Consider the following 23,765-nt stretch of genomic DNA (forward strand, 5'->3'; position numbering starts at 1 on the left):
CTGCCGGCTGAGATCCAAACCTCCCCCTTCCAGCAGCACGCCAGCGACCGGTGACCCCATTGCATCCAGCATAGACACGCTCCTGACATGTCTGGGGCGGGTGTGTGTGTGTGAGCTTGGTTTTTAATGAGCTGGTCATGTGAGTTTTACAAGGGGTGTGTGTCTGAGTGTGCGGGGCTGGGGTGAATTAAAAGAAGACACTGGACAGGTGACGTCTCTGTGTAGCCAGCACTCGGTGGGACATGCGTCCTATGCACGCTGCCCCCCACCACCATGGGGGCTTAGTAAGAATCCACTCCTCTACTGGTTTCTGGCATGGTATCTGCTGGGATCTGGGCAGAACCCTGATCCTGGTCTCCCCTCCCTTCCCCGAATTCCTAGCTTGTAAACTCAGCTGAATCCCAAGGGTGCCCAGATGGGGAGGGGGGGGGGGCCCGGATTGAGGTTTGGGCTCTGACCCCTCATTTGTTTCAAATCTCAGAGCCACCTCTGAGAATGACGTTGATCCTGGGACCAGCTCCAATTTCCCCCCAGCTGAGAACGACAGACTCATTAACGCCTGCGTCACCCCTTCCCAGCTGTCTGGAGCCAGCTGGGTGTCGCCCCTCCCCCACAGCTGAGAACGTGAGATTTGCTACACCTGTGGCGTTCCTGTCTGTGACAGTTCCCAAGGGGTGAAAGGCCACCCCCTGACTCCAGCCCCTCTTCCCATGGTCACTTGGCTCATAACCCCCCCCCAAAGAGTTGCCCCCACAAAAAGCCCCCCTCCACCCCCCACCCCCAAAAGAACTCTGCTGGCAGCAGAGGGCTGACCCCACTGTGCGGTGCTTGGCCCGCGGCGTGATCAGTCCCAGCGCGCTGGCTCTGCAATGTTGCCGGTCAGCCAGGGCACAGCAGGGGGCTGAGCCGGCGAGGAAGGGCGCGCCTGTGGGTCCCCTGGGGCCTGATCCCGCTTGCTGGGAGAAAGCGAACTGGGTTCCCCGGGGCGCAGCGGCAGCAGGAGGAGCTGGCACCCGGCTCCAGCACGGGGCTTGCAGCGTCCGCTGGGCCAAAGCGGGACAGCACAGTTCAGTGCTTAGAGCGGGGACGGCCAGGGAGCCAGGACTCCTGGGTTCCAGTCTCAGCTCTGGGCAGGGCTCATGGATTAGAGTGGGGTGGGGGGGAGGGGGCTGGGAGCCAGGACTCCTGGGTTCCATTCCTGACTCTGGATGGGTCATGGCAGGGTCTCATGGGTTAGAGCAGCAGCGGGAGCCAGGACCCCTGGGTTCCATGCCCAGCTCTCACAACTTGGCCCCTGACTCCCCTCCCAGAATGGAGACAGGAACCCAGTAATCCTGTTTCTGAGTCCTCGCTGTAATCATTAGACACCAGTTCCGACCCCCTCCCATCACCCCGGAGAACTAGGTATAGAACCCAGGAGTCCTGCCCTCCCCATCTCAGTTCTACCACCCCCCCTACCCCCAACCAGCCCAGCTGGGAGGGGGAATGACCAAACTGTTCTGTCTCTTGCTCCCTTTCTTCCCCGGGCCCTGGCACCTGGCCAGCATTGTTCTCCTGGCTGCAAGGAGGGAGAACATAGGTCTTTTCTGCCCCCCTCTGCCTTCTGCCCCCCGCCCCCCAGCAGTGTCTGGTGTCAATCACTGTCCCTGGCAGCCCGCCGGCTGCTGCCTCCCACTCCCTGGGTCTTGCGCTTGAGGGAGTGAATTTCTGCAGCCTGTTTGATGCACAGCTGCTGTTCCAGTCCTGCCCCCAGCCCCCTTCAATCCCAGCCCTGCTAATCCAGGCCCGGGGCCCCCCCCCGGCCCCACCCCCACTGCCCCCTAACCCAATCTACACTCCCCCCCGCCCGGCTAGTCCAGCCCTGGGGCTCATCCCCCACCAGCTCTGCCAATGCCCCTCAATTCTGAGCCTCAGCCCCCCCCCACACCCCCAGCTAGTCCAGTCCTGGTCTTCCTGAACCTGCTTCGCCTCCCTCAGTGCCCTTTAACCCCAGCCCATAGCTCCCTCGTCCCTGGCTGCCCTGGCCCCTCTCGCCCCCCCCCCCTCTGCTAGGCCAGTCCTAGCCTCCCACTCCCCAAAGCTCTGCCCCGCCCCACACCCCAGCTGCTGCTGCAGCCGCAGGCCCCCGGCACAGCGCTCAGCCAGCCCCTGCGCGCACGGCCATCAGTCAGCGCCGGGGCAGTGCTGACAGCGCCCGCTGGGAGGGGTCACCCGGATCTGTGTGACCTTCTATTCCAGGCCTGGTATGCGGCCATGGGGGACAGCCCCTGATACTTATACCCCCCCCCCCCATACGCCCCAGGGATGCTCAGCCTGCATGGAAAGCCAAGCAGAATTCCCCGGGGCCCAGCGAGGCTCATTCATGACGTGCAAAGAAACAAACTCCTGGAGCTGAGTGTTTCTGCGGGTCGGGAACGGGCTGGAAAATGAGCCCGTTTTCTTCGTGGGCCCGGCTCGCAGCTCCGCCTCCTCGTTAGCGAAAGCACCGGCTGTGCTGGATGCCCATCACCGGGCGTGCGGGGCGTTGCCCGGGTGGCTGGCGCGCGGGATAGCGTCCCGGTCAGGCTCGTTGCTTGTGGAGCCTGGGGCACACCCAGCGCTTACCGCAGGCGGCTCGGCCCTGCCAGCGCCGCTCAAACCCCTAAGTCCCAACCTCTGCCCACCCTGCTAGGCCCCCCTCCCCAAATCTGGACCCACAGCCCCTTCTCCCCACAGCCCGGTGTCCCCCCCACAGCGCTCTACCTCCCCTTCGCAACGCCAATCCAAAAGCCCTGCTAACAAGAGCTGGCTGGACAATTGGACAACTTCAGCCAGCAAACGCATCTCACCCCCTTGTTGACTAGTCCAGATTTGAATTGAGGGGCGAAGCTGTGACGGGCCAGGGAGGAATGGGGGCAAGCCGCAGCACAGTTAGGAAACACTTGCTCACCCTAAGGATCGTTATGTGCCGGAGTCGGCGGCCAAGGGCAGTTATGGCCTGCCCGTCACTGAGGGGGTGTTTTTTTTAAGCTCAGTTTGGGCAAATACCTGCCAGGGTCAGGGCTGGGCTAGGTTTACGAGGCATCAGCCCACATAGGGGGGGGCCTATCAGCATGCAAAACACTCCACACACGGGGCGGGGTATCCCTCTGCATGTGCACCACACATTCTTCTTCCCACAGGGGTTTAGCTGGTGCATCGCTGCAAAAACACCACCCTGCAGAGGCCACTATTGGGGGTGCATGCGTGTGCATGGCCCCCCCCCCCAACAAAAGGAATGAGTGGGTGCAGCATGACGCTGCATGAAAGAGATTTTCAGGGTGCTTCTCCCCCGCCCGGGGGCTCAGGAAGGCTTGGGGGCTTGTGACCATGGCTGCTGACTGACCGGCCCCTCTCCCACATGCTCTGTGCGTTGTACAGTCGCTGTCCCCAGCTCCCTGCTAAACCCCCTCAGGCCCCCAAGCCAGCCTGCAAACCAAGGGGGCAGACATGCACAGCCCTGGGTGTGAGTGCGTGGTGGCTTTGCTGAGGTAATGCTGCCCTCCGGTGGCTGTGATTGGCAAGCTCCGGCTGCTGCCTCTTTTCTGTCTGGACGGCCTGTGGCTAATGGTAAGACCAGGGGCCTGGGAATCAGGACTCCTGGGTTCCATGCCTGCCTGTGCCACTGATTTACTGGGCGGCCTTCGGGCGGGTGGTGTGCCTCAGTTTCCCCATCTGTGGAACGAGGATAATGGCACTGACTCATTTCCAAGGGGGGTGTAGACATCACTGACTCATATTCCTCCTGCTCTCTGCCATCCCGAGCAGGGAGCTGCTGGAGGTGGGTGTGCCGCAGCCTTTAATTAGCTGCAAATAACGAAGATGATGATGAAGAAGAAAACCCTATTGTGACAGCCATGGGGCTGCTTCGTGAAGGCTCAGCATACAGTTTAATTGGGTGACTCGACGGGGTTCAGTCAACAAGGCTCTTGGGCACCAAAGAGAAGGGGACATGGGGCTGTAGAGAAGACACGCAACAGCAAACCCTGGTGGGGGGGGTGGAGGTGGGGTGGGGGGAGGCAGCTTGACCGCCCGTTTTGCTCCCTGAGTTGGGTTTTGAGTCGCAGGGCCCCGAGTCTGTGAACTGAGGGAACCACGAACTCTGGCTGGGTAAAAAGTGGGACACTCTCTCAAAGGTAGGCGGCCATTTCTGGGGAGCAGTGACTGACGCAGGCCCCCATTGTTAGGGGCTGAAGGAGTTAGGTGAGTTCACCGGGGTTAGCATCAGGGGGGCGGGGAAGCTTTTTGGTCACGTAGACTGTTTGTGGCTTTAAAATCTGTTTCCTCTGCGGCTTTGCTCCTCTTGCAAGGCTGAATCGACACTTTGGCTCGAGCCGGTCCTTTGCTCAGGCTGTTCCCTGCTGTCCCAGACTCCTGGAGAGCAGAACCCGCTGGGACCTGCCCTGTAAGCACGGCTGAGAGAGGTAAAGGTACCGGGCCTGACACCTGAGAGAGACCAGAGGTGCAGCCAGTCCTATAACTGTATCATCAGTTTTGGACCAGGCAAGAGCCAATACAACTGGGAGTGGCGCTGGATTCTACCTGGGCGGAAGGAACCCCGCTACGTTTTCATATGCCAGGCAGCAGTACGCTCCCCCTTGGCTCCATGTGCCTGGCCCGCTGGGTCTGGCCATCACAGGGAAGGAGAATCAGAGCTCTGGTTCCAGCCAGGCTCATGCTAAAGATGGAGGAAATGGTGCAATGTACTAGCTCCCTGCTAGACGTGAATGTAATTTCATAGCCTCCTCTGACCCAGAACCAGAAATGATCCCCCAACTCCCATCCCAGGCAGCCCCTCCGGGGGCAGGGCTATGCCCTATGATTGTACTGTTCTCTCCCGTCTGGTTTTAAATACCCCAAGCAGTGGGGTTCTTTAGGAGAAACTGAATAATAATCCTACCTAGCTCCTTTATCCCCATTTTACAGATAGGGAAACTGAGGTACGGGGAGGGGCAGTGATGTGCCCGAGCTCTCCCTGGAGTGACAGGAATTGGACCAAGGTGTGATGCTTTTGTGGGTAGAGCCCCAGATCACACAGCACGTCAGTGGCAGAAGGGGTGACAGAACCCAGGTCTCCTGAGGGCCGGTGCAGGGCCGCACCATGCTGCCTCATCATAGAAACAGGGTTGGAAGGGACCTCAAGAGAGAGTCTAATCCCTGCCCCAGCATGGTGAGGGGGGAGTAAATACACACAGATCACGCCTGCCAGGTATTTGTCTAACCTGTTCTGAAAACCCTTCAGTGATGGGGATTCCGGCCCCCCTTCGTTAGCTGTTCCAGTGCTTAATTATTCTTAGAGAGAGATTCTCCTGTTCTCCAACCTTCATCTCCCTTGTCGCTCACTGAGCCGATTCCTTCTCCTAACCTCGGTGGAGAACAACCTTTCACCCACGTGAAGACTTCTCCTGTCCCTCTCCTGAACCACCACCAGGCCTTTCAACCTGGCCTCCCGGGTCACGCTTCCTAAACCACCCGCGGTTGTTGCTCTCCTCTGGACTCTCCCGTTTGTTCATGTCGTTCTTGGTGCTCAGAACCGGCCACAGTTTTCCAGCAGAGCCCTCGTCGGTGCTGAGCAGAGCAGGACAATTACCTCCCGGATCTCACATAGGACACTCCTCTTAATCCACCCCAGAATTAATAGCACTAAGGCATTTTCCCTTTCCATGCCTCCTCCTGCACACTAACTAAACCCTCTCTCCCGCCCCAGCTTTCAGACACTTCGTCCATTGCACCTTGGCACTTTGCTGTCGGTGGTTAGACCAACCAGCCAGATTTACTACCCAGGGCGTAAGCCTTCGCAGCTGACGGCGGCAGTACCATGGAGTAGCAAGGCTGCAGGAGGTTTATGATGTAGGTACTATTATGGTGTGTCTTATGCTAGGGTCCCCCATTGTGCTAGGGGCTGTACATACATATAGCCAGAGACCGCCCCTGTGCTAAAGAGCAGACAAGCCAGGCCCAGGGGGCTTCATGTGGTATTCAGATCTGGCCTCACATTAAAAGTGACCAGTGATACTCCGACGACTACGGCTGCCTGGAGGACTGGTTTGACATCAGAGAGAAGAATCAGGTGAAACCTGGCAGCAAAGGGCAGGGATTTGGACCCGTTCTCAGCTTAAAAACGCTCTCTCGTTACCAGTGCTTAACTCAAATGCCCAGGGGACACTAGGGAGAAACACAGTCTTTGTTAAAAGAAAGGGTCAACCTCCGCCCCTTCCCTTTCCCAGAATAATTCCCAAGCCACGTCTGCAACCTCCAAAGCAGCTGTGACGCAAACAGGGCAGAGCAGACTTGAGAGGTTTTCAAGGTTAATCAACAGCGAGCGCTTCAAAGCCTACCAGCCTGGCATCAACCCACTGTCTGCCACTAGAGACCTCATAATGTGACTCCCAAGCTCTTAGGTACCGCTGAGCAGTACATCTCAAAGGGATTTGCAAAGGAGGGTGGTATTGTCCTCCCTGTTTTACAAATGCGGAAACTGAGACCTAGCGTTTTACTCAGGATCACGCAGTAGGCAAATGGCAGAGCTGGGAATAGAGCCCAGCTCACCTGAATGCCAGGCCAGCGCTCTGCCCGCTAGGCCACGCTCCTTCCCTAGGGAAGGAAATGCCGGAGCTGGCAAAGGAAGGATGGATGTCCTCCCCCATCGCCCTGACTCTCAACAGGCAGCCCATGAGTTTATACTGGGTCAGCCCTTCAGGCCTCTATGCAAATATAACAAAGAGCAGATACTGCCCAAGCCAAGGCAGGGCCTGCTGTGTTCCCACCAGCCCCGGTGGACCCTCTGGCTCAATTTTAGGCTCCAGAGATGGGAACATTGGACAAAATGAAGCCGGACTCACACAGGGTCAGGCTGCTGCAGAGCCGGGAACAGAACCTCAGCAGCTGGGCTCCCCAGGTCTGGATCTTAACCCCCACGGCACGTTCCCGACGGGGCTGAAATAAAGCAGCAGACACTGCCTCTGGTCAGACTCGGATTTGCTTTTAATGCCATGTACAAAGTTTCCCAAAAGAAAAAAAAAAGGACAGACAGACACCAATTTAAAATACTTTCAAAAATAAATTAAAGTTTTTTGTAAAAACTACCTTCTGTGCAAAAAGGATAGAAAATCCCCTCCCCCCTCCACTTCCTGGAGGCTTAATTTAGGCTTTGAGCAAAGAAAGGAACTGACTAAAGAAAGTTAAGCAGAAGGGCCCGAGTCTCATTTTCCAGGTCCCTCTGCCAGCCCAGGGGCTTCACAGCAAGTGTGAATCGCCCTTGCCCCTTTATGCTGCCAGGGCTGGTGCAAAGGGTCCCGGGGGGAGGGAGTAGCAGCCCTGAGATAGTTAGCAAGGTGTCCTCAGGCCGGGACATGAATGGCCGTAGTGGTGCTGTCATCCTGAGCCATGTGCAGAGAACACAGACCCTGCCCCCCCTTAAATGCCCTGGGGGCAGCTGACATCTGGATAAAGGTGCCTACGCACCCCCCACCCCAAAGCCTCTCCCTTTAGCTCTGATCCCCAAGTTGAGAACCCTGGGCTAAGGCCTCCCCCCAGCCCCCATCTAATTACAGGGTGTGTCAGCAGCCTGAATTTGTCAGCTGCACCCTGGAGATCCTGTTTGCCAGCCTGGGGAGGAATCCCGCTTGCCATTGCTCGAGGGCATCCTGGGGTGGGGGTGGGAGGCGCACGGGTTCCTAGATGAAGAGGGATCTGTCTAGGTGTAGGAAGGGATCAAAGCCAGGGCTGGCTCCAACCTATCAGGACAGGAGTCTAGTCTCCTGCTCTAACCACTAACACCCACCCAGCCCCTTCCAGAGCTCGGGATAGGACCCAGGCCTCCTGACTCCCAGCCCGTTCTAACCACTAGTCAGCGCTCCCTCCCTGGAGGAAACGTGTCTCACACTGTGGGGAGATTGTTTAGCAGAGACGAGCTTCCCCCGTTCCAAGCTGATTCAGGAGTTTCTACCTCTGCAGTGGAGACTGGCTCCATGGGGTGCAGGATGGGGGTGGTGGTGTGGATCCCACAGCAGGGGTCCCTGCCCAGGGGGAGCGGTGGGGGGATCATTCATGTTGAAAGGGCAGATGCAGCAACTGGGCTGGCCTGAAGACCTGCAGACGGCAGGCAGCTCAGGGCAGCCCTTTGAACTCTCATTAACCCCAGTCCGAGCAGACTTGAGTCTTGTTCACCCTGCTGCACAGGTGCCCCCGCAGGGCCTGGAAGAACTTTTACCGGGGACGATGCCCAAGACAAAGATGCCCCAGCTTGACTCTCAGATGCCCCGTGGGCTGACCGGAAGCGGCGGATTCAAAGAGAGCCCCCCACGCCCCCGCAGCAGAATCAAGTCGGCCCCACTGCGTGAGACGCGATTCCTAACCGCGATGGTTCGGTATGTACCGTTGTCTACATAAAAGAGGAACCACACAACTGTCTTAACGGTGGTGGTAGCTCGCCGTATTTCCCAAGTGCCCCTCACCCTAGGCCAACACGTTTTAGGGTTTAATCCCCCGGTCCAGAACACGGAGTCGCTGCTTGAACAAAACTCCCCCGTGGCCTCTCCTGGCTGACAGTTTAAATCCTCAACCCAGATGTTGCATTCACTTAACATTCAGCTTGCCCTGTGGCACACAAGAACTGCCAGGCTGGCTCAGACCCAGAATCCATCTATCCGGTAGCCTGTCTCTGACAGCGGCCGGTACCGGCTGCTTCACAGGAAGTTGCAAGAAACACTGCCGCAGGACTGCTGTCTTCCTTCCATGTTTGCATGCGTTTCCTCTTGCTTCCATTCCCCCCCGTGCTGGCAACAGGTGACCGTCCGTCGGAAGACCTATGCTAGAGCTTTTCTTGGCCCGACGCAGTCTGCTCACTTCCAACCCCAGTCGGCTGCGGGGACAATGACTCAAGGGGTGGTAACTGCAGGAAGAAGAGTGCCGCAAACAGATCTCTTTGCTGATCGGCTGTGGCAGCAAGAGGAAGTGCTTGGGGCCAGTTTCAGGGGAGCACTGAGAGCGCAGGGTTTGTACCGTGAGCTGGGGAGGTTTCCTGAGAAGACTCTGCACTTTGCTCCTGCCGTCCAAGGAGGAAGATAAGTCTCTCAACTCACCCCTGTGATGTAGGCATGATCTCCACTTTACAGCGGGGGGAAACTGAGGCACAGCCTTGCTGAAGTCACAGCGGCAGAGCTGGGAACAGAAGCCACATTTTCTGCCTCCCAATTGCCTACTCTAACCACTCAGCCATACTCCCTTGCGTTCCGCCACCAGGTACTGTGGGCCTATCAAACACAGGTCTACTTCTTCACTCCTCTCCCAGCCCATGAACCTCAGCGTGCGGCCTTCAGGACCCATTCCTTAACCACCGCTAACAGGTCAGCGAGAAGGTGGCAGCACAAATCAGCGTTCAGCAATAATGAGTGCCAGATTGGCACTCGACCGCCCCACTGGGGCGGACGCATTAACCTGGGAGTGACGGGCAGCGGCTGAGCCCCTAGCTAGTGTACCTGGCACGGTGATAAGTAAGCTCAAGGGTATTTGCATTGGTTGAGCTGACTGGAGAGACCCAAGGTGAACCAGCAGAACGCACCACGACCCAGACAGGCGAGAAAGGAAGGCAATTAAAACCAAGAAGCTTCAAGCTCAGTGGTTTGAGCGTTGGCCTGCTAAACCCAGGGTTGTGAGTTCAATTCTTGAGGGGGCCATTTAGGGATCTGGGGCAAAAATTGGGGATTGGTCCCACTTTGAGCAGGGGGTTGGACTAGATGACCTCCTGAGGTCCCTTCCAACCCTGATATTCTATGATTCTAAGAGCCCTCTCCGTCCAATTAAAAGAAAAAGCAACCCTTGAAAGAAACAGCTGAGCGATGCTTTATTCTGGGATAGCGCATAGCTCAGGACTACCAGTAGATGGCACTACAAGCCCCAAATGCCTGCGGGCAGGACTGATTCTTCATTGCCCTATGCCTGGTGCACTTACTTACACCGGTTCTGATCCAGCAGCATTTTGCACCAACTGTGCGCTGGTGTAAACAACAACAGGGCAGGGCAACTGGGAATCAAGGCCTGGGATTTCAGTGCTACCGACAGGATTGGCGGTAGAGGTCTGCGAAGCAGACCCAGGCTCCTCATACTAGATCTTGGCCCAGAGACCTCCTACCAGGCAGATCTGATTCCAGGTTCAGGATTATTTGTAGCTAAGTGCCACGGACTCCTCAGAAATCTTTCCACATTCGGTTACTCGCTAAGGCAACGCGAGGCAATGGAAAACCCAAGTGGACAGACGTGTCTTTGGGAAGCTGCTGGCATTGTCCTAGCGGAGGAAAAGTGGCTTTGTTTAATAAGTCCCTGTTATTCCCTCCCCGGGAAAACAGCCCCTTTCGCTTAAATGTGCAACAGAAGATCTCGAGAGCGAGCGCGCGCGTCTTTGCAGCTGAGGCGGGGAAGCCGGAGAGTCCACCCAAAGCAGAGGAGGAAGCAAAACTCCCGGGGCAGGTCGCGAAACTGCACGAAGCTTTAGTGCAAAAACGGCACGTTGACTAGAGCCGGTCAATTTCCCATGGGGCTGAGTGGAGAATCTGGAAGGGGTTTAAACCCAAGGACCTGATTCTCGAGGACACTAAGGTTCTTTGATGCTGCTCCGGCTGCACAGAAAGGGCCCGCCCGTGGGCCCGGGGTACAATTACTCCCACTTTAAGGCCTCCTTATTGTGGCCTAAAGGGGCTTCGGTGTGAATGAGATTCAGGCCCCGAGAGCGACAGCTGTGAATGATCCCTGTAGACATTGATCCTGATGCATTGTGCCCAGGGACCCTTTTACACCACTACGCTCCTCAGAGGCGGTAACTACTGTGAGCTAGATCCTAAGCCCTTGAGTACGTGCTGGCAGGATGTGGGATGCGAGGAACTCCCGTGCTGAGCCTCCTCCCACCGCAGGGGCTCAGTGGCGCCCCCCGGGGAGCGACCGAGCTAGGCCGGAGCTACGCTAGTTCCGCGGAACTGGACCGCTGGAAGCGTTAACTATTTACATCCCTGAACTGCACGACCTTCCGAACTGCCCCCCCTCGCCCCGCCCCCCCACCCTGCTCCAGGGCGGGGGAGGCCTCCCAGGGGGCTATGACGTGTGGCACTGGACGTGCGGGCGTGAGGCCTCCTCGAAGTCGTCTTCGTGGTAGGCCTCGCCGGCGTGGGGCTGCCACCAGTGTCCCGGCTGGGAGAAGTAGTCGCTCAGTTCCACCTCCTTCATGTCCTCCGTCGCCATGACCTCTGCTTGGGGTGGGAAGAAAGTGCGGAGCTGGCGGAGATGTTCGGGGGAGAGCCAGCCTGGCTCTGGGAATCTCACCTGGGGGACGCAAAGCGAGATGTGGAAGGACATCCAGGACCGAGGGCCCATGCTGCAGGGAGGGTGGGAAACTCCCTGACAGCAAGAGCTGACATCAACATCACCCCAAAAGCCCCAGCTCCCCTCGCATCCTCCCTCCTGATGGAAACGACCCCCTGAATGAGTCAACGAACCCACAAAGTGTCCACCTAAAAGCTACGTCCACAACCAAAGCGCTGAAGTCGGGAGGCAGCAGGTGACTCATAAGCCTCTTATGTGAACCGGGCACTAGAGGGAGAGAGAGAGTCACAGGGGCTATAGCCCACTGTCCTCACCGGTCTCGTACCTAACCCAGAGACGTTGCAGCTCTGCCCAGCCCCGATTGCTTCTCTGATCTTCCCTCTAACTTGGCTACGCCCTGCTTCTCCCCAGATGCTCGGAACGGATGGCTCCTTCCAGGCATGGCTCTGGATCCCAGATCCACAGAGGGAGGGGCTAATCACTGATACAGAGCCCAGTGCAAGGCTGGTGGGTGCTTGGTAAGAGTCGTCAGAGCTGGGAACAGATCCCCGATCCCCAGGCCCTGCATCTCAGCCCCCAGACAGGAGGCAAAGCCCTCTCAAATCTGGATGGGGTTTGCTGGGCGTCTCTTTGGGGTGGCCGGTCATTTCATTGCGACGGAGCTCAGGGACGGACAGGGTCCTCAGCTGGTGTAAGCCGGCACGGGACCAACATGGGGCTCAGGCCACCGACACCCCAGCTGGGGCTCAGCCCCATGGGCTCCCTTGGAAGGTGCCTGCCCCGCCCCTCACCTGGAAGTGTATGATGAGCCGGCCCTTCTGGGCGGGGCTTCTGTAGATGGGCATGCCCTCGTTGGGGACGCACTTCACGGATCCTGGCCGGATGACGTCACCTGAGCGGGCGGGGTGAAAGAGAGCCAGGCGGTTTCAGCCCCTGTGCAGGACGCTGGTTTGGAAACCCACATGCCTGGAGCCTCGCAGGCTTGGGACAGCTCCGTGCATGGCCCCTGGCTTGCTAGGCTCCAGCCAGTGTCGCCCTAAGGGCAGCGAGCCCAGAGGACCGCATCACAGTCACACCTTGGCATGCTGTGACCGAGAGGCGCCAGGGAGATGCCCAGAATGAGACATTCAAGGGGCTGGGGAGTTTGGGGAGGTCCCTAGATGAGTCTCTCACAATGGTCTGCGTGGTGGGGGGCTCCCTGCTGCAGGGCTTTGCTTGACTGACCTTCAAAAGAGGCATCTTTTGGATCCAACACGTATTGGGGTAGTGGCCATCCCTGGGCTAGCGAGGGGCTGTCTACAGGGTATATTATTGATTCCCTGTGGTTGCCTTTAATCTGAGCCACGCGACCAGATGTCATGGTGATGGGCACACAAACAAATAAAGGTCGGGTCTGTCCAGAGCGGGTGGATATCACCCTCATGCTACAGGTAGGGAAACTGAGACACCGTGAGGGGAAGTGGCTTACCCAAGGTCACACAGCAGGTCAGTGGCAGAGGTGGGAATAGAACCCAGGAGTCCTGGTGTCCAGTCCCCCCGCTCTAACCCACTAGACCCCACACCTCTCCCAGACTTGGGAACAGAACCCAGGAGTCCTGGTGTCCAGTCCCCACTGCTCTAACCACTCCCCTCCCAGGAATAGAACCCAGGAGTCCTGACAGCTCCAGGTTGCCGACTCACCGTGCTGTGAGGAGACGAGCAGGGCCCTGTTGTCCAGAGTGTGGACAACTTGCCTGAAGCCGCAGAGAGCGTCCACCAGGCTGATTTCCTTTCGAAGGACCAGGTTGTTGCCGATGCGCTGGAAGACAGGGTGCTCCTTCTGATCCAGGACGATGACCACGTCCCCAGGCTCTAGGCCGGGCACCTGGTCCCCTTCCTCATGGAATGTGATCCTCTGCCCGTCCTGCATGCCTGCAAAATCAACACTGATAAGCCGGCGCCCCTGATCACCCCACAGGCTAGTTGTCAAAGTGCCTGTCCTGGATCCCCAGGGCCAGACTCAACCCTCCCTCAATCCAGACAGCACCCTGGCTCACCTCTGTCCAGGTGGACATTCAGGATCTTCTTCTCCCGCACCACCCGTCTGCCGTTGCAGGTCAGGCAGCGATCGAGGGGCCGGACCCACTCGCCCTGGCCCTGGCACTGCGAGCACATGGTCTGGATCTGCTGGATCATGCTGGGCCCCAACTGGTGGACGTGAAACTCCATGCCAGTGCCGTGGCACTTGGGGCACCTGCTGTCGACGCCTTCCCGGACCCCGCAGCCTGCGGACAAGGGAGGAGAGACAAGACAGAGGGCGTCAGTGCAGGCCTGGGGGCTCCCTGGGCGGCGGAGACACAATGCAGAGCTACACAGCAGCAGCTTCGGGGTGAAGCTCCTGCATCGTCTCCAGCTTACATCCTCTCGTGGGCAGGGTAAATGGACACATGGAACAGACGGATGGGAGGCACCAGCCAGGGATCTCAGAGCTCTTGGCGGAGGAGAGAAGGGGTGGAGCAAAATCCTCATCCCCATTGCCCGGCAATGCCCATCTGGTGCAGTGATTTTGGCAGAGCTGGGATAGAACCCAGAAGCCCTGACTCCCAGTCCTCTGCTCTAACCATTAGCCCCCACTCCCCACCCGGACCCAGGAACAGAACCTAGGAGTCCTGATTCTCAGCTCCCTGATCTAATCACAAGCTCCCACTTCTCTGACCCAGGAAGAGAACCCTGGAGTCCTGACCGCCAGGCCTTTCCTGCTCTAATCACTAGGTCACACTCCCCTCCTAGAGCCAGGAACAGAACCTGAGTCTTGACTCCCAGTCCTTTGCTCTGGCCCCTGGACCAAGCTTTCTCTCCATACACCCACAGCGGAGTCTCCATAATCTGAGGGTGAAACTCAGCGGGAAGCAGCCTAGACAGGGTTGCACTTGAGTGAGTGTGGCATCATGCCCCCTAGCCTTGCCCCCCATTACAGCCCCACCCCCAAATTCAGGTTACTCCTGGCGCTGTGCCAGAGGGAGCTTTGACATGAACATGGGAATGAGGAAGTCCCAAGAGGCTCTGCCCTTCCTTCTTCTCGTTGGTTGGAGATTGGAGGGGTGGAGTTATGCTTCCCACCTCACTTTTTGCATTTAAATAAGATGCAGGGCCCTAGACTAGGGTTACCATACGTCCGTATTTTCCCGGACACGTCCAGCTTTTTGATTCTTAAATTGCCGTCCGGGACGAATTTTTAAATATCTAAAAACGTCCAGGATTTTACCGTTATTATTTTTCCCCAAAGAAGAGTTGATTATTCAAGAAAGAGAGTGAACGTTGACCATTCGAGAAAGAAAGTGAATGCTGATCTCGAGAGAGAGAGTGCCCGCTTTTTCTCCCTAGCTCCCAGCGCTTGTGCCGCGGAACAGCTGTTTTGTGCGGCTGGGAGGGACGGGGGAAGAGGGGGACCGTGGCATGCTCAGGGGAGGAGGCGGGGCTGGGATTTGGGGAAGGGGTCCAATGGGGCAGGGAGGGGGCAGAGTTGGGGCAGGGACTTTGGAGAAGGGTTTGGAATGGGGGTGGGGAAGGGATGGCCGGGGGGCATGAGCAAATCCCTCCCCCGTGGAGTGTCCTCTTTTTTGAATGTTCAAATATGGTAACCCTGCCCTAGACCCGGTCACTCACCATTGCACTTGCTGCAGATGATGTTCTTCTGCAGGGACAGCTTTCGGGTGGTGCCGTTGTACAGATCCTCCAGGGTCACCGAGAGCGGATGCACCACTGTCTTTCCTGACCACAGGACAGAGAGAGATCAGACTCCGATCAAGGACCCCCCCCAATGTCCCACAGGGACAGCAGTCTCCCCGCACCTAAAGCCATCTCCACAGTGCCTTAAAAAAGCTTGACAAGCTAAATACATACAGGGAATGCTTTGCCCAACCCAGAAAGGCAGCCACCTCTGAGGTGGAGAGTAGCAGCTGTTCAACAGTGAAGAGCAATGCTGCGCAGGGATCACTCACCCAGCAGTGAAATGCAGCCACCTCTGGGGATGGAACATGGCAGCCGTTGAACAACTATATACTGTCACGCAAGAGGACAGTATCAAAACCGTCCTGTCACAGTTACAGGACCCTCTCCAGTCTCTCTGAGTTCACGCCTACAGGTGACAGACCTCTTTCACTCTTGGACCGTGTACCTGGGCTACAGCCCCGTGACCAACCCTGATAGCAGGCCTGGCTGGGTTTGGCCCCTGCAGTCCTTCCCTTCGGGAGCCAGTCAATACAGAGACCAGACAACTTTCTTAAAACAAAGAATTGTTCAATCTTAACAGCGAAGCAGGAGAGAGAGAGAGAGAGAGAGAGAGAGGATTTTAACCCAATGAAGAGTCAATCTGCAGATCCGTTTTCCTCCAAGGCTTATCAGCCCCTGGAAACTGAGGCTGGCTCAGTCGCTTTGCAGGGCCCGTGTCTCTATCTTGGCCTGTTCTCCAAACAACTCACTGGCAACGGCCCCTCCTCCACTCCCTGCTCTCTAGACCTGTCAGTTCCCAGCCTTCGCGACACAGCTGGGTAACTTCAATATCTTCACGACTACTAGCGCGGGTCTTGGCTTCCTGCTTGCCGGCTGGGGTTTGATCTGGAACCCCTGTTCCCTACCACGGTTCCCAACAACGCTGCAATTAAGCAGACCCACCTATGCACCCAGTAAACATACCGGTGTCGTCATACAGTAATCATTTCCCATGGTCAGGTCACACGGTATTTATACATTAATACAGAGCGGCCCCTTCTCCTTCACACCCTGTAGTTAACTGAAAGCCCCAGGGGAATTTAGAGAGTGAGGATGTAATTATCTGAGTGGGAATTTGGACAGCAGCCCGGGGCTAACCTCCCTCCAGCTCCTGGCTATAGGGCTGTAATGAATAGGAGGGGCTAGGGCCTCATTTGTAAAGGGGTCACCCCTGGCAACACAGCGCCCCCTAGAGCTACGCAGAGGGACTGGTTCCGTGAGAATTCCTGGGGAAGAGAGCCCTCCACTGACTTGCCAACGCCTCTCTAGGCAGCATCCCGGTTTAATGCAGGACCAGATCACAACCCAAAGTGGCTGTGGGGAGGCCTCACTGCCTAAGACCCCCCAGCTCAGCAGAATGAATCCGGACTCACTTATCCTTTCTTAGCTTGCCTTCAGCAGGGACAATACACAACATCAGTGCAGCCTCTTGCTGCAGGACCTGAGCCTCCGGGGGCCTCCCAGAGCCAGACCCCCACCGTCTCCCTTGAACACCTGTCCCTCCCAGCTCAGGAAGACCTGAGGGCTTAACCCTGATCTCTAGCATGGGTGAGCCCAGCCCATGCAATCAGCACCAAGCCCTGTGTCCCAGCAATCCATCCCAGGTACCTCTTCTCTCCGGCCGGCCAGGCATCCGCACCCCTCCTCCGAAGAACATGTTGAATATGTCCATCGGGGACCCGAATCCTCCTCGGCCTCCCGCGCAGCCTTCTTTCATGGCCCGCTCCCCGCCCCGGTCATACAGTGACCTCTTTTGGGTGTCGGACAGCACCTCGTAGGCTTGCGAGATCTGCTTGAACTGGGGAAGGGGAGAGGGTTAGAGACGCCGCGTGTTCCAGCGGGCGGGCGGCGCAAAGGGGTCGCTGCCCTCTCTACCTACCCGCTCTCCTTCGCTGGGGTTCTTGTCGGGATGGTATTTCAGCGCCAGCCGCCGGTACGCTCGCTTGATCTCGTCCAAGGTGGCGCCTGGCTTGACGCCCAAGAGGTCGTAGTAGCCCGTTTCTTTCACCATCTTTCCCCTCTGATGCGCTGGTGGAGGAGGAGAAAGCGGGTTCAGAGCGGGCCCCCTGCCAATCCAATGCCACAGTGCCAGCTCTGCACATAGGCACTGGCTCCCCCAAACTGCCGCACCCAGTCGCGCCCTGAGATGGCAGACTATATACCAGCTCAAGAAACCTGTAGGCCCCAACATTGCAGTACCTGAGCGCCTCAAAATCTTTAACCCATGAGGCAGGGCTGTGCTATTATCCGCATCGTACTGATGGGGAAAGTGAGGTACAGAGAGGCTAAGGGACTCACTCAAGGAAGTCTGTGGCAAAGCTGGGAACTGAACTTAGGACTCCCAAGTCCTAGGTTACTGCCCTAGGCAGAGGACAGACCCGCAAATGGGACTCTAGGGCTAGTGGCAGGATCAAGAGCCCTGGAGGCTGAAGTCCTCTGTTTATCCAGACAGCAGGACATGCTCCCCCTGCCCTCCAGTGGATCTGCTGTCACCGCTGGGCCAAACCCGAGTGGCCCTGCGACCCCACCTGGAACGACCCCAGAGTGGGAAGCTGGGTCCAGCCCTACAGAACAGGAGCCGAGCCACCATTGCGGGTTCACTCTGGCCTCCACCCATGGCCTCCCCGCAGCAGTCATTTACTTGGGAAGAGTGGGGAGCCTCAGTTTCAGATTTTCCCCCCAGAAACCTCTCTGCAGCCCTGCTTCTGGCCTTGAAATCTACCAATTAATACCAGTGGCAATGGTGGTTTTGGCAACATGGATACCTGCCCGCTGGGAACTATGGTAAGTCCCTCTCCGAATTTACTGCCTACACGAGCCACCAGGCAGGAATGCCTTTTCAATTACTAGGGACCAGGGCTAATTAAGGTTGGATTATCTAAAGGCAAAAGGCTCCATACCCTGTTACCAGCCCAGCTGGTCCCTGTCCTTGGCAATATGCTGGAAACAGACAGCATCTGCTGCCCTATGGACTATTGCAGCCTCTGTCTTTAAGCACTGGGGTGTGGTGTTTTAAGTGTGACCAAGGCTCAGAATGGGGACATCCCTCCCTTTTGTGTTCCCCTATTTAATCCCTCCCCTGCAAACCAGGGCTGCTAAGCCTGTTTAGCGCCTATGTCCAGACTGCCAGTGGACTAGAAAAGGCTCTTGGCTCAGGTAATTAAAAAAGCGGACCACCGTGACTATTAGCAGCAGATTGGCCCAAGTCAGCTGCGCTCGCAGCACCACAAAGGAGCAATGCAGCTGACCCTGGGCACTGGAAAATCCACTGCGATTATGTTACCAAAGGGGGATGAATAACACAACACTGGCAAACTTTGTTGCCTGATTCTGTAAGGAGCTGAATGCCTCCCAATGGTGGACAAGCACCTTCGGAAGTCCACAGGCGCTGAGGGTGCTCAATAGCTCCCAGGAGATGCTCAGCTGCTGGCAGGCTCAGACCCTAGATTGGGTGCACTGCTTCTGGACCCGCTCCCAGAGTTCAGGTCAGACAGAACCCAGCTTTGACCGAGTTTGTGGGATTCCTAGATCTGTGCCCTTGTTACAGATTCCCAGCCCAGGATGCCTGAGAAGGCAGAGGGCACGGTGTAAATTACACGCCAACTAGCTTGGACAGGGTAAGTCTGAAGCCAGCATGATCTGTTCCCTTGACCCGCACCCCCATCCAATCCACACAATGCATTCCCAAACTCACGCCCTTATCCCAAAGGCTGCAGCAGGAACCTTGGTTTGGACCAATTTAAACCGGCTTGGCACCAGCGCTGTCTTCCAAGTCCACGTGAAGCCCCCTCCCTAGTAGGGTTAGACCCTTGCCAACTTCAGCCATTTTGAAACACAGTTTAAAGGGCAAAGAGACTGCAGCGCGGGCTACAAGCTTCCTTCCACAACAACTGGGGCCAGATGTTGGAAGATTCACCACGGACAGGTTAAACTGGCTTGCCCAGGACTAGGTATGAATGATGGTGAGGCTGCAGGATCAACGCCCTGGTGACGGGCCCGGCAATCCTCAGTTGTCGGCAGTTTCAGCAGGGTGCTGTCCCTGGACCCTGCTGGGGTGTAACTGCCTCGGGCTAGCAGAGGACTAATAAGATCAAAGCTCCACCATCCTCCACTTGCTGGTAAGAGTTTACTCTCTTCTCCTCACTCCAGAGCCTCTTGTCCACTGCAAGTGGGGAGGGTCTTCACTACTGTACCCCTCCACCCCAGCCTCTGTTTTTAGGGTTCCCTTCCTCCACGAATAGCTACGGCACCTCTGCTGCTCATCAGGGCTCTTCTGGGCAGCGGCAGATCCAGATCACCCACACAGGGCTCTGAACAGCAGTTGTGAAACTGACCGGAATCTTGTTAATTACAGGGTCAGCAGAGCTCCCAGCCACAACTGGGAGAGGTCTGTCTGAGATTCAGGCTTTGTTCACACTTGGGTGGTTTCTCTTTGTAACTTTAAGGGCTGGAAAAGTCTGTTCAAATGAAAGCAGAGGGTGTTGTGCAGATGCTGCTGGGGACAGCACCTTCAGCTCAGGGGGGTGGGGCTTTTTCAAGATAACACTGGGAGTATCTTAGGACAGTTCTGCCAACAGGTGCTCGGAGACGAAGGTGCTGAGGGCCACATAAGAACCTAAATAGAACAGAACACCCCTCTTGCTCCACAACAGAGACCCTGAATACCTGCAGCACAGAGTTAGCCCTGCAGAAAGTACAGTGGGCCCAGCAGCACACAAGAGTTCAATCAGGCCAGGCCAGAATTTGGGGCTGGGGCTGGGCCTTCCCCCCCCCATACCACTGTAGAGGAGTCTATGGGCTTGACTTCACTGCGGCATTAGCTCGAGCATCACCCCCAACCTGATGCCCATCCACACACAAAGATCTTTTGCTCGAGTTAAGTGGTGTTTTAAACCCATGCTAGCTGGCCCAACGGGGTGGGTAGTTGAAGCTGGAGTGGTGCTGATGAAGTGGGGACTCTGTTCTGTTCGAGTTATTTCACAGTGCGGCTCCTCTCACTTGACCTAGGCTCACTCACGGTGGTGCAAACCCCGATATGGACGCCCTTATATCGGTTTAAAACTGGCTACGTCAGTTTAACTCACGCACGTAAATCTACCAACAGAAGCAAAACCAATAAGAGAAAGTTCGCAGGCAGTTACACCGGTTTAACTAAGTCTGTTTAAAAATGCAACTTTAATTAAATGGGGGCAACTGTGTGCCTAGTCCAGGCCTTATTCTAGTTTCAAATGGGAAGCGACACCACAGCACAAAAGCGTTTCTCAATTGGCAGTGTCAGCAGAGAGAGCAAGGGCAAGGCAGGGCCGGGGTCACGGGTGAGATGCTAGCAGGACGGCATTGGAAAGTGCGTCCTGGTGCCAGCAACACTGCATCGTTTCTGGGGATGAACGAAAGATCCCAGTTTCCAGGGCTGTCAACTCAGAGGAAAGTTCACTAACTCCAGCGAACTCTGCAGTGGGTACTTCAGAGGCTCTGAGAGACGGGGCCTGAGCCCCAGTGGATTTAGGGTCGGGGGAGAGGGGAGGCACTGGTGAAGAATGAATCTTCTAGCCAAACGGAGCAGGGGCAGCGCCAACCAGCCCCATCCCTGACGCTGGAAGGCGAACGGGGCGCTCGGTCCCCGTGGTCCATTCGGACATTGGCCTCTCTGGAAACAGGGAAGGTGATGGTGTCCCACCCCGCAGCACCTGGGGCAGGGTGGGGCTGCCCTACTTCTCCCAGCCGCCCTTAGCATGGGGTGCTGATCTCTGGGGTGACACAGTACACAGCCCTGACCCTACCTCGGGGTGAGGGGCGGCTGGACCCTGGGATGGGGGAGGGACTCAGGCATCTAGGGACTGGCCAGTCGATCTCTGGGGTGGGGGAGGAACCTAGGGGACTGTCTGGGATTTTCCCCAACAGGGTAACAGTCCCTGGGGTGGGGAAAGGACCCAGGCGTCCGGGAAGGGTGTAAATCCATGGGGTGAGGGAATGTCTGGGGGCGGGGGGGGGGCGGAATCCCACGGGGGAAGGACCCAGGCGTCCGGGGAGGGCTACTCGGGGATCGCAGACCTGGGAGGGGAGGGACCCAGGCGTCCGGGGGGCGGGGAAGAGACCCAGGCATCAGGAGGGGGGGGGGGACCGACGATGAGCAGCGGGAGAAAGGGACCCAGGTGTCCGGGGAGGGCTACTCGGGGATCGCAGACCCGGCAGGGGAGGGACCCAGGCGTCCGAGGGGGGGGAGGGACTCAGGACTTCGAGGAGGGCTACCCGGGGGCTGCAGTCCATGACGGGGTGGGGGGAAAGGACCCAGGCATCCGGGAACCCCCCCCCCCGTAACTCACCCACCTTCAGTCTTCAGCTTCTTCCACCCTTCTCTGTCCGAACTCTCTGGAAGCCCGGACACGCCCCCTCCCCACCCATTGGCTGCAGCCCAGCCCCGGGACACGCCCCTCACGGCGCCCGCATCGCCCATTGGCTGGAGTTCCACCCGAGCTCCGCCCCCAGGAAGGGGACGGTCCCGCCCCCTCTCCTCCCAGCCACCCATTGGCTAGCTTTCCGGCTGGGCTCCCACCTCCCACCCCCTCCCCGCAGGGAGCGTGTGACCCCGCCTCCTCCCTTTCCTGATTGGCTGCCGGGCTGGCCTCTCGCACTGCCGCATGCGCCCCAGCCACAGGATGCAGCCACGCCCCTCCAGCGGCATGAACTGCTCTGATTGGTGAGACTGCTGGCAAGTCTCCGCCAATCGCATGGAAGGATGGCAATTTCAAACTCTTGCCTGGAGCAGGGGGCGTGGGAAGGAGGGAGGGGGGGAGGGAAAGGAGAGGAAGGGGAGGGGAAGGGAAAGCAGGGGAGGGGGAGGAGAGGAGGAAGGGGAGGGGAAGAAGAGGGGGAAGGAAGGGGAGGGTGAGGGAAAAGGAGAGGGAGGAGGAAGGGAGGAAGAAGAGGGGAAAAGGGGAGGGGGAGAGAGGAATGGGGTGGGAAAGGGGGATGGGGAAGGTTCAGGCCAGGGCTCTCCTAGGCTTCCCACAGGCTTTACTCTGGCCGGTTAAATGTCATTGCCCAAGCCCCTCTCTGTGCCCTGTCTTTCTCTTGTTGGGGGCGTTCCCTGGTTGCTGATTTAATGGTGATCCGATAGCTGAAGGATCCTGAAATTGTGAGCACGGCAAACGCAGAACGAAGCGGTCCCAATGGCTGTAACGTCCCGCAGCCCAGGAGAGGCGATGAACAGCCCAGATCCAAAAAAAGGAAGGTGTGGAACTAGACGGCTGCCCCCATAGTTAGTTTTTATACTTACATAGTTAACAGTGAAACTCACTGCCACAAGATATAAAAGGCTAAGTCTTCAGCAGGATTTTTTTAAAAAAAGGATTAGGCATTTATATGGATAATGAGAACACCCACAGTTAAACAGGATACAGGTTTAGAAGCGATATAAACCTTCATGCTCCAGGGCATCACACAACCACCAGTTGCCAGGGATCAGGAAGGAATTCTAGCTATGGGCCTGGCCATTCCATATTTGTCCATGAGGGGGTTTCTTGCACCTTTCTCTGCAGTGGCTAGTGTTGGCCCCTGTGGGAGCCACGATACAGGGCTTAGATAGACCACGAGTCTGATTCAATCTGGCAATTCCTTGAGACTGAGTTTACAACCATCAGTAAACAGACGAAGGTGACACCACAGGGCAGCTGGAATGGAACAAGAATGCCAGCAACGCGGGATATTGCAGGAAAAATGCAGCCGGCAGCCGCTATTTGCACAGAGCAACAATATGGTGAAATGCCAACTGTCTCTCTATGCCCTACCATGCTCATTGTGGGACTCTGTGAGGTCAGTGACCAGGGAAAGCTGTCTCTCCTAGGCTGAGAAATTTTTTTTTTAATTAACTGGGCTCACAAGGAACATAGCAACTTTAGAACAGGGTAGGAAAGATCAGGGGAGGGAGACGTAATCCGTGGTTGACTGACAGTTCCCTGGGAGAAAGGCTGCTTTTTTAAACAGCTTGCTCTGGCAGCGTAAAAGAGCCTTCAGGTTGGTGGGAATGGCCCCCTGAGAATCTGCACTGGCTGGGGGGGCTCCCTGGTGGGGGTGGAGCAGAGGTAAGGTCGTCCCCTGCATCAGCCCCTCTTCCAGCCTCCACTGTCGATGGCAGATCAGGAACGCGGTTGGAACTTACCACATTGTAGCTACTCTCTGCTTCCCAGTAGCCCTGGTCCAGAGTAAGTTAGAGCACCCCTGAGGCTGCTCTTACTTACACCAGGATCCAGGGAGGGCCCTGCAGGCTCCCAGAAAACAGAGGTGCAAAAGGGATCTTAAACCCACCTTAATGCCCCCACCCTTCCATATCCCAAGCACAATAACTGAGAATATTTGTATAGATGTAAGAATTACTGCTGGAACTAAAGCTGGATTATTACAGTATTGCTCACATACTGCAGTGGCAGTCACATTAGAAATAACTAATTTAGACAGCTAGGTTAGATTTGGTGGCATGGCTAGATAGAGAGGTCAGATTATCTCCTCTCAGGTACAGGAGGATGGTTGCAGAGAGAGAGAGAAAATCGATTACTTTACATTTCTATAGGACCATGTGCCCCAAAGCGAGGGCAATAAATTGGCTGGGCACAGGACTGGAACTCAGGAGACCTGGGGGGGTCTCTTCCTGGCTCTGCCACTGATTGGGTGATCTGGGGCAAGTCACA

At 57.0% G+C, this 23,765-nt stretch overlaps 1 protein-coding gene across 1 annotated transcript; it reads right to left on the reverse strand.

The window, feature by feature from the left end:
- Positions 1-10,140: 10,140 nt before the first annotated feature.
- LOC141976974 (dnaJ homolog subfamily A member 1-like) lies at positions 10,141-21,463 on the reverse strand. Its single transcript, XM_074938153.1, has 8 exons — positions 21,409-21,463; positions 16,961-17,109; positions 16,690-16,879; positions 14,977-15,081; positions 13,368-13,595; positions 13,012-13,242; positions 12,123-12,223; positions 10,141-11,331 (listed from the first exon to the last, which is right to left on the reverse strand). The coding sequence occupies exons 2-8, from the start codon at positions 17,090-17,092 to the stop codon at positions 11,104-11,106; spliced, it is 1,215 nt and encodes a 404-aa protein (XP_074794254.1). The 5' UTR covers positions 17,093-17,109; positions 21,409-21,463; the 3' UTR covers positions 10,141-11,103.
- Between the last annotated feature and the right edge of the window lie 2,302 nt (positions 21,464-23,765).

This window comes from Natator depressus, chromosome 24 (genome assembly GCF_965152275.1).
Source record: "Natator depressus isolate rNatDep1 chromosome 24, rNatDep2.hap1, whole genome shotgun sequence".
NCBI classification, from domain to species: Eukaryota; Metazoa; Chordata; order Testudines; family Cheloniidae; genus Natator; species Natator depressus.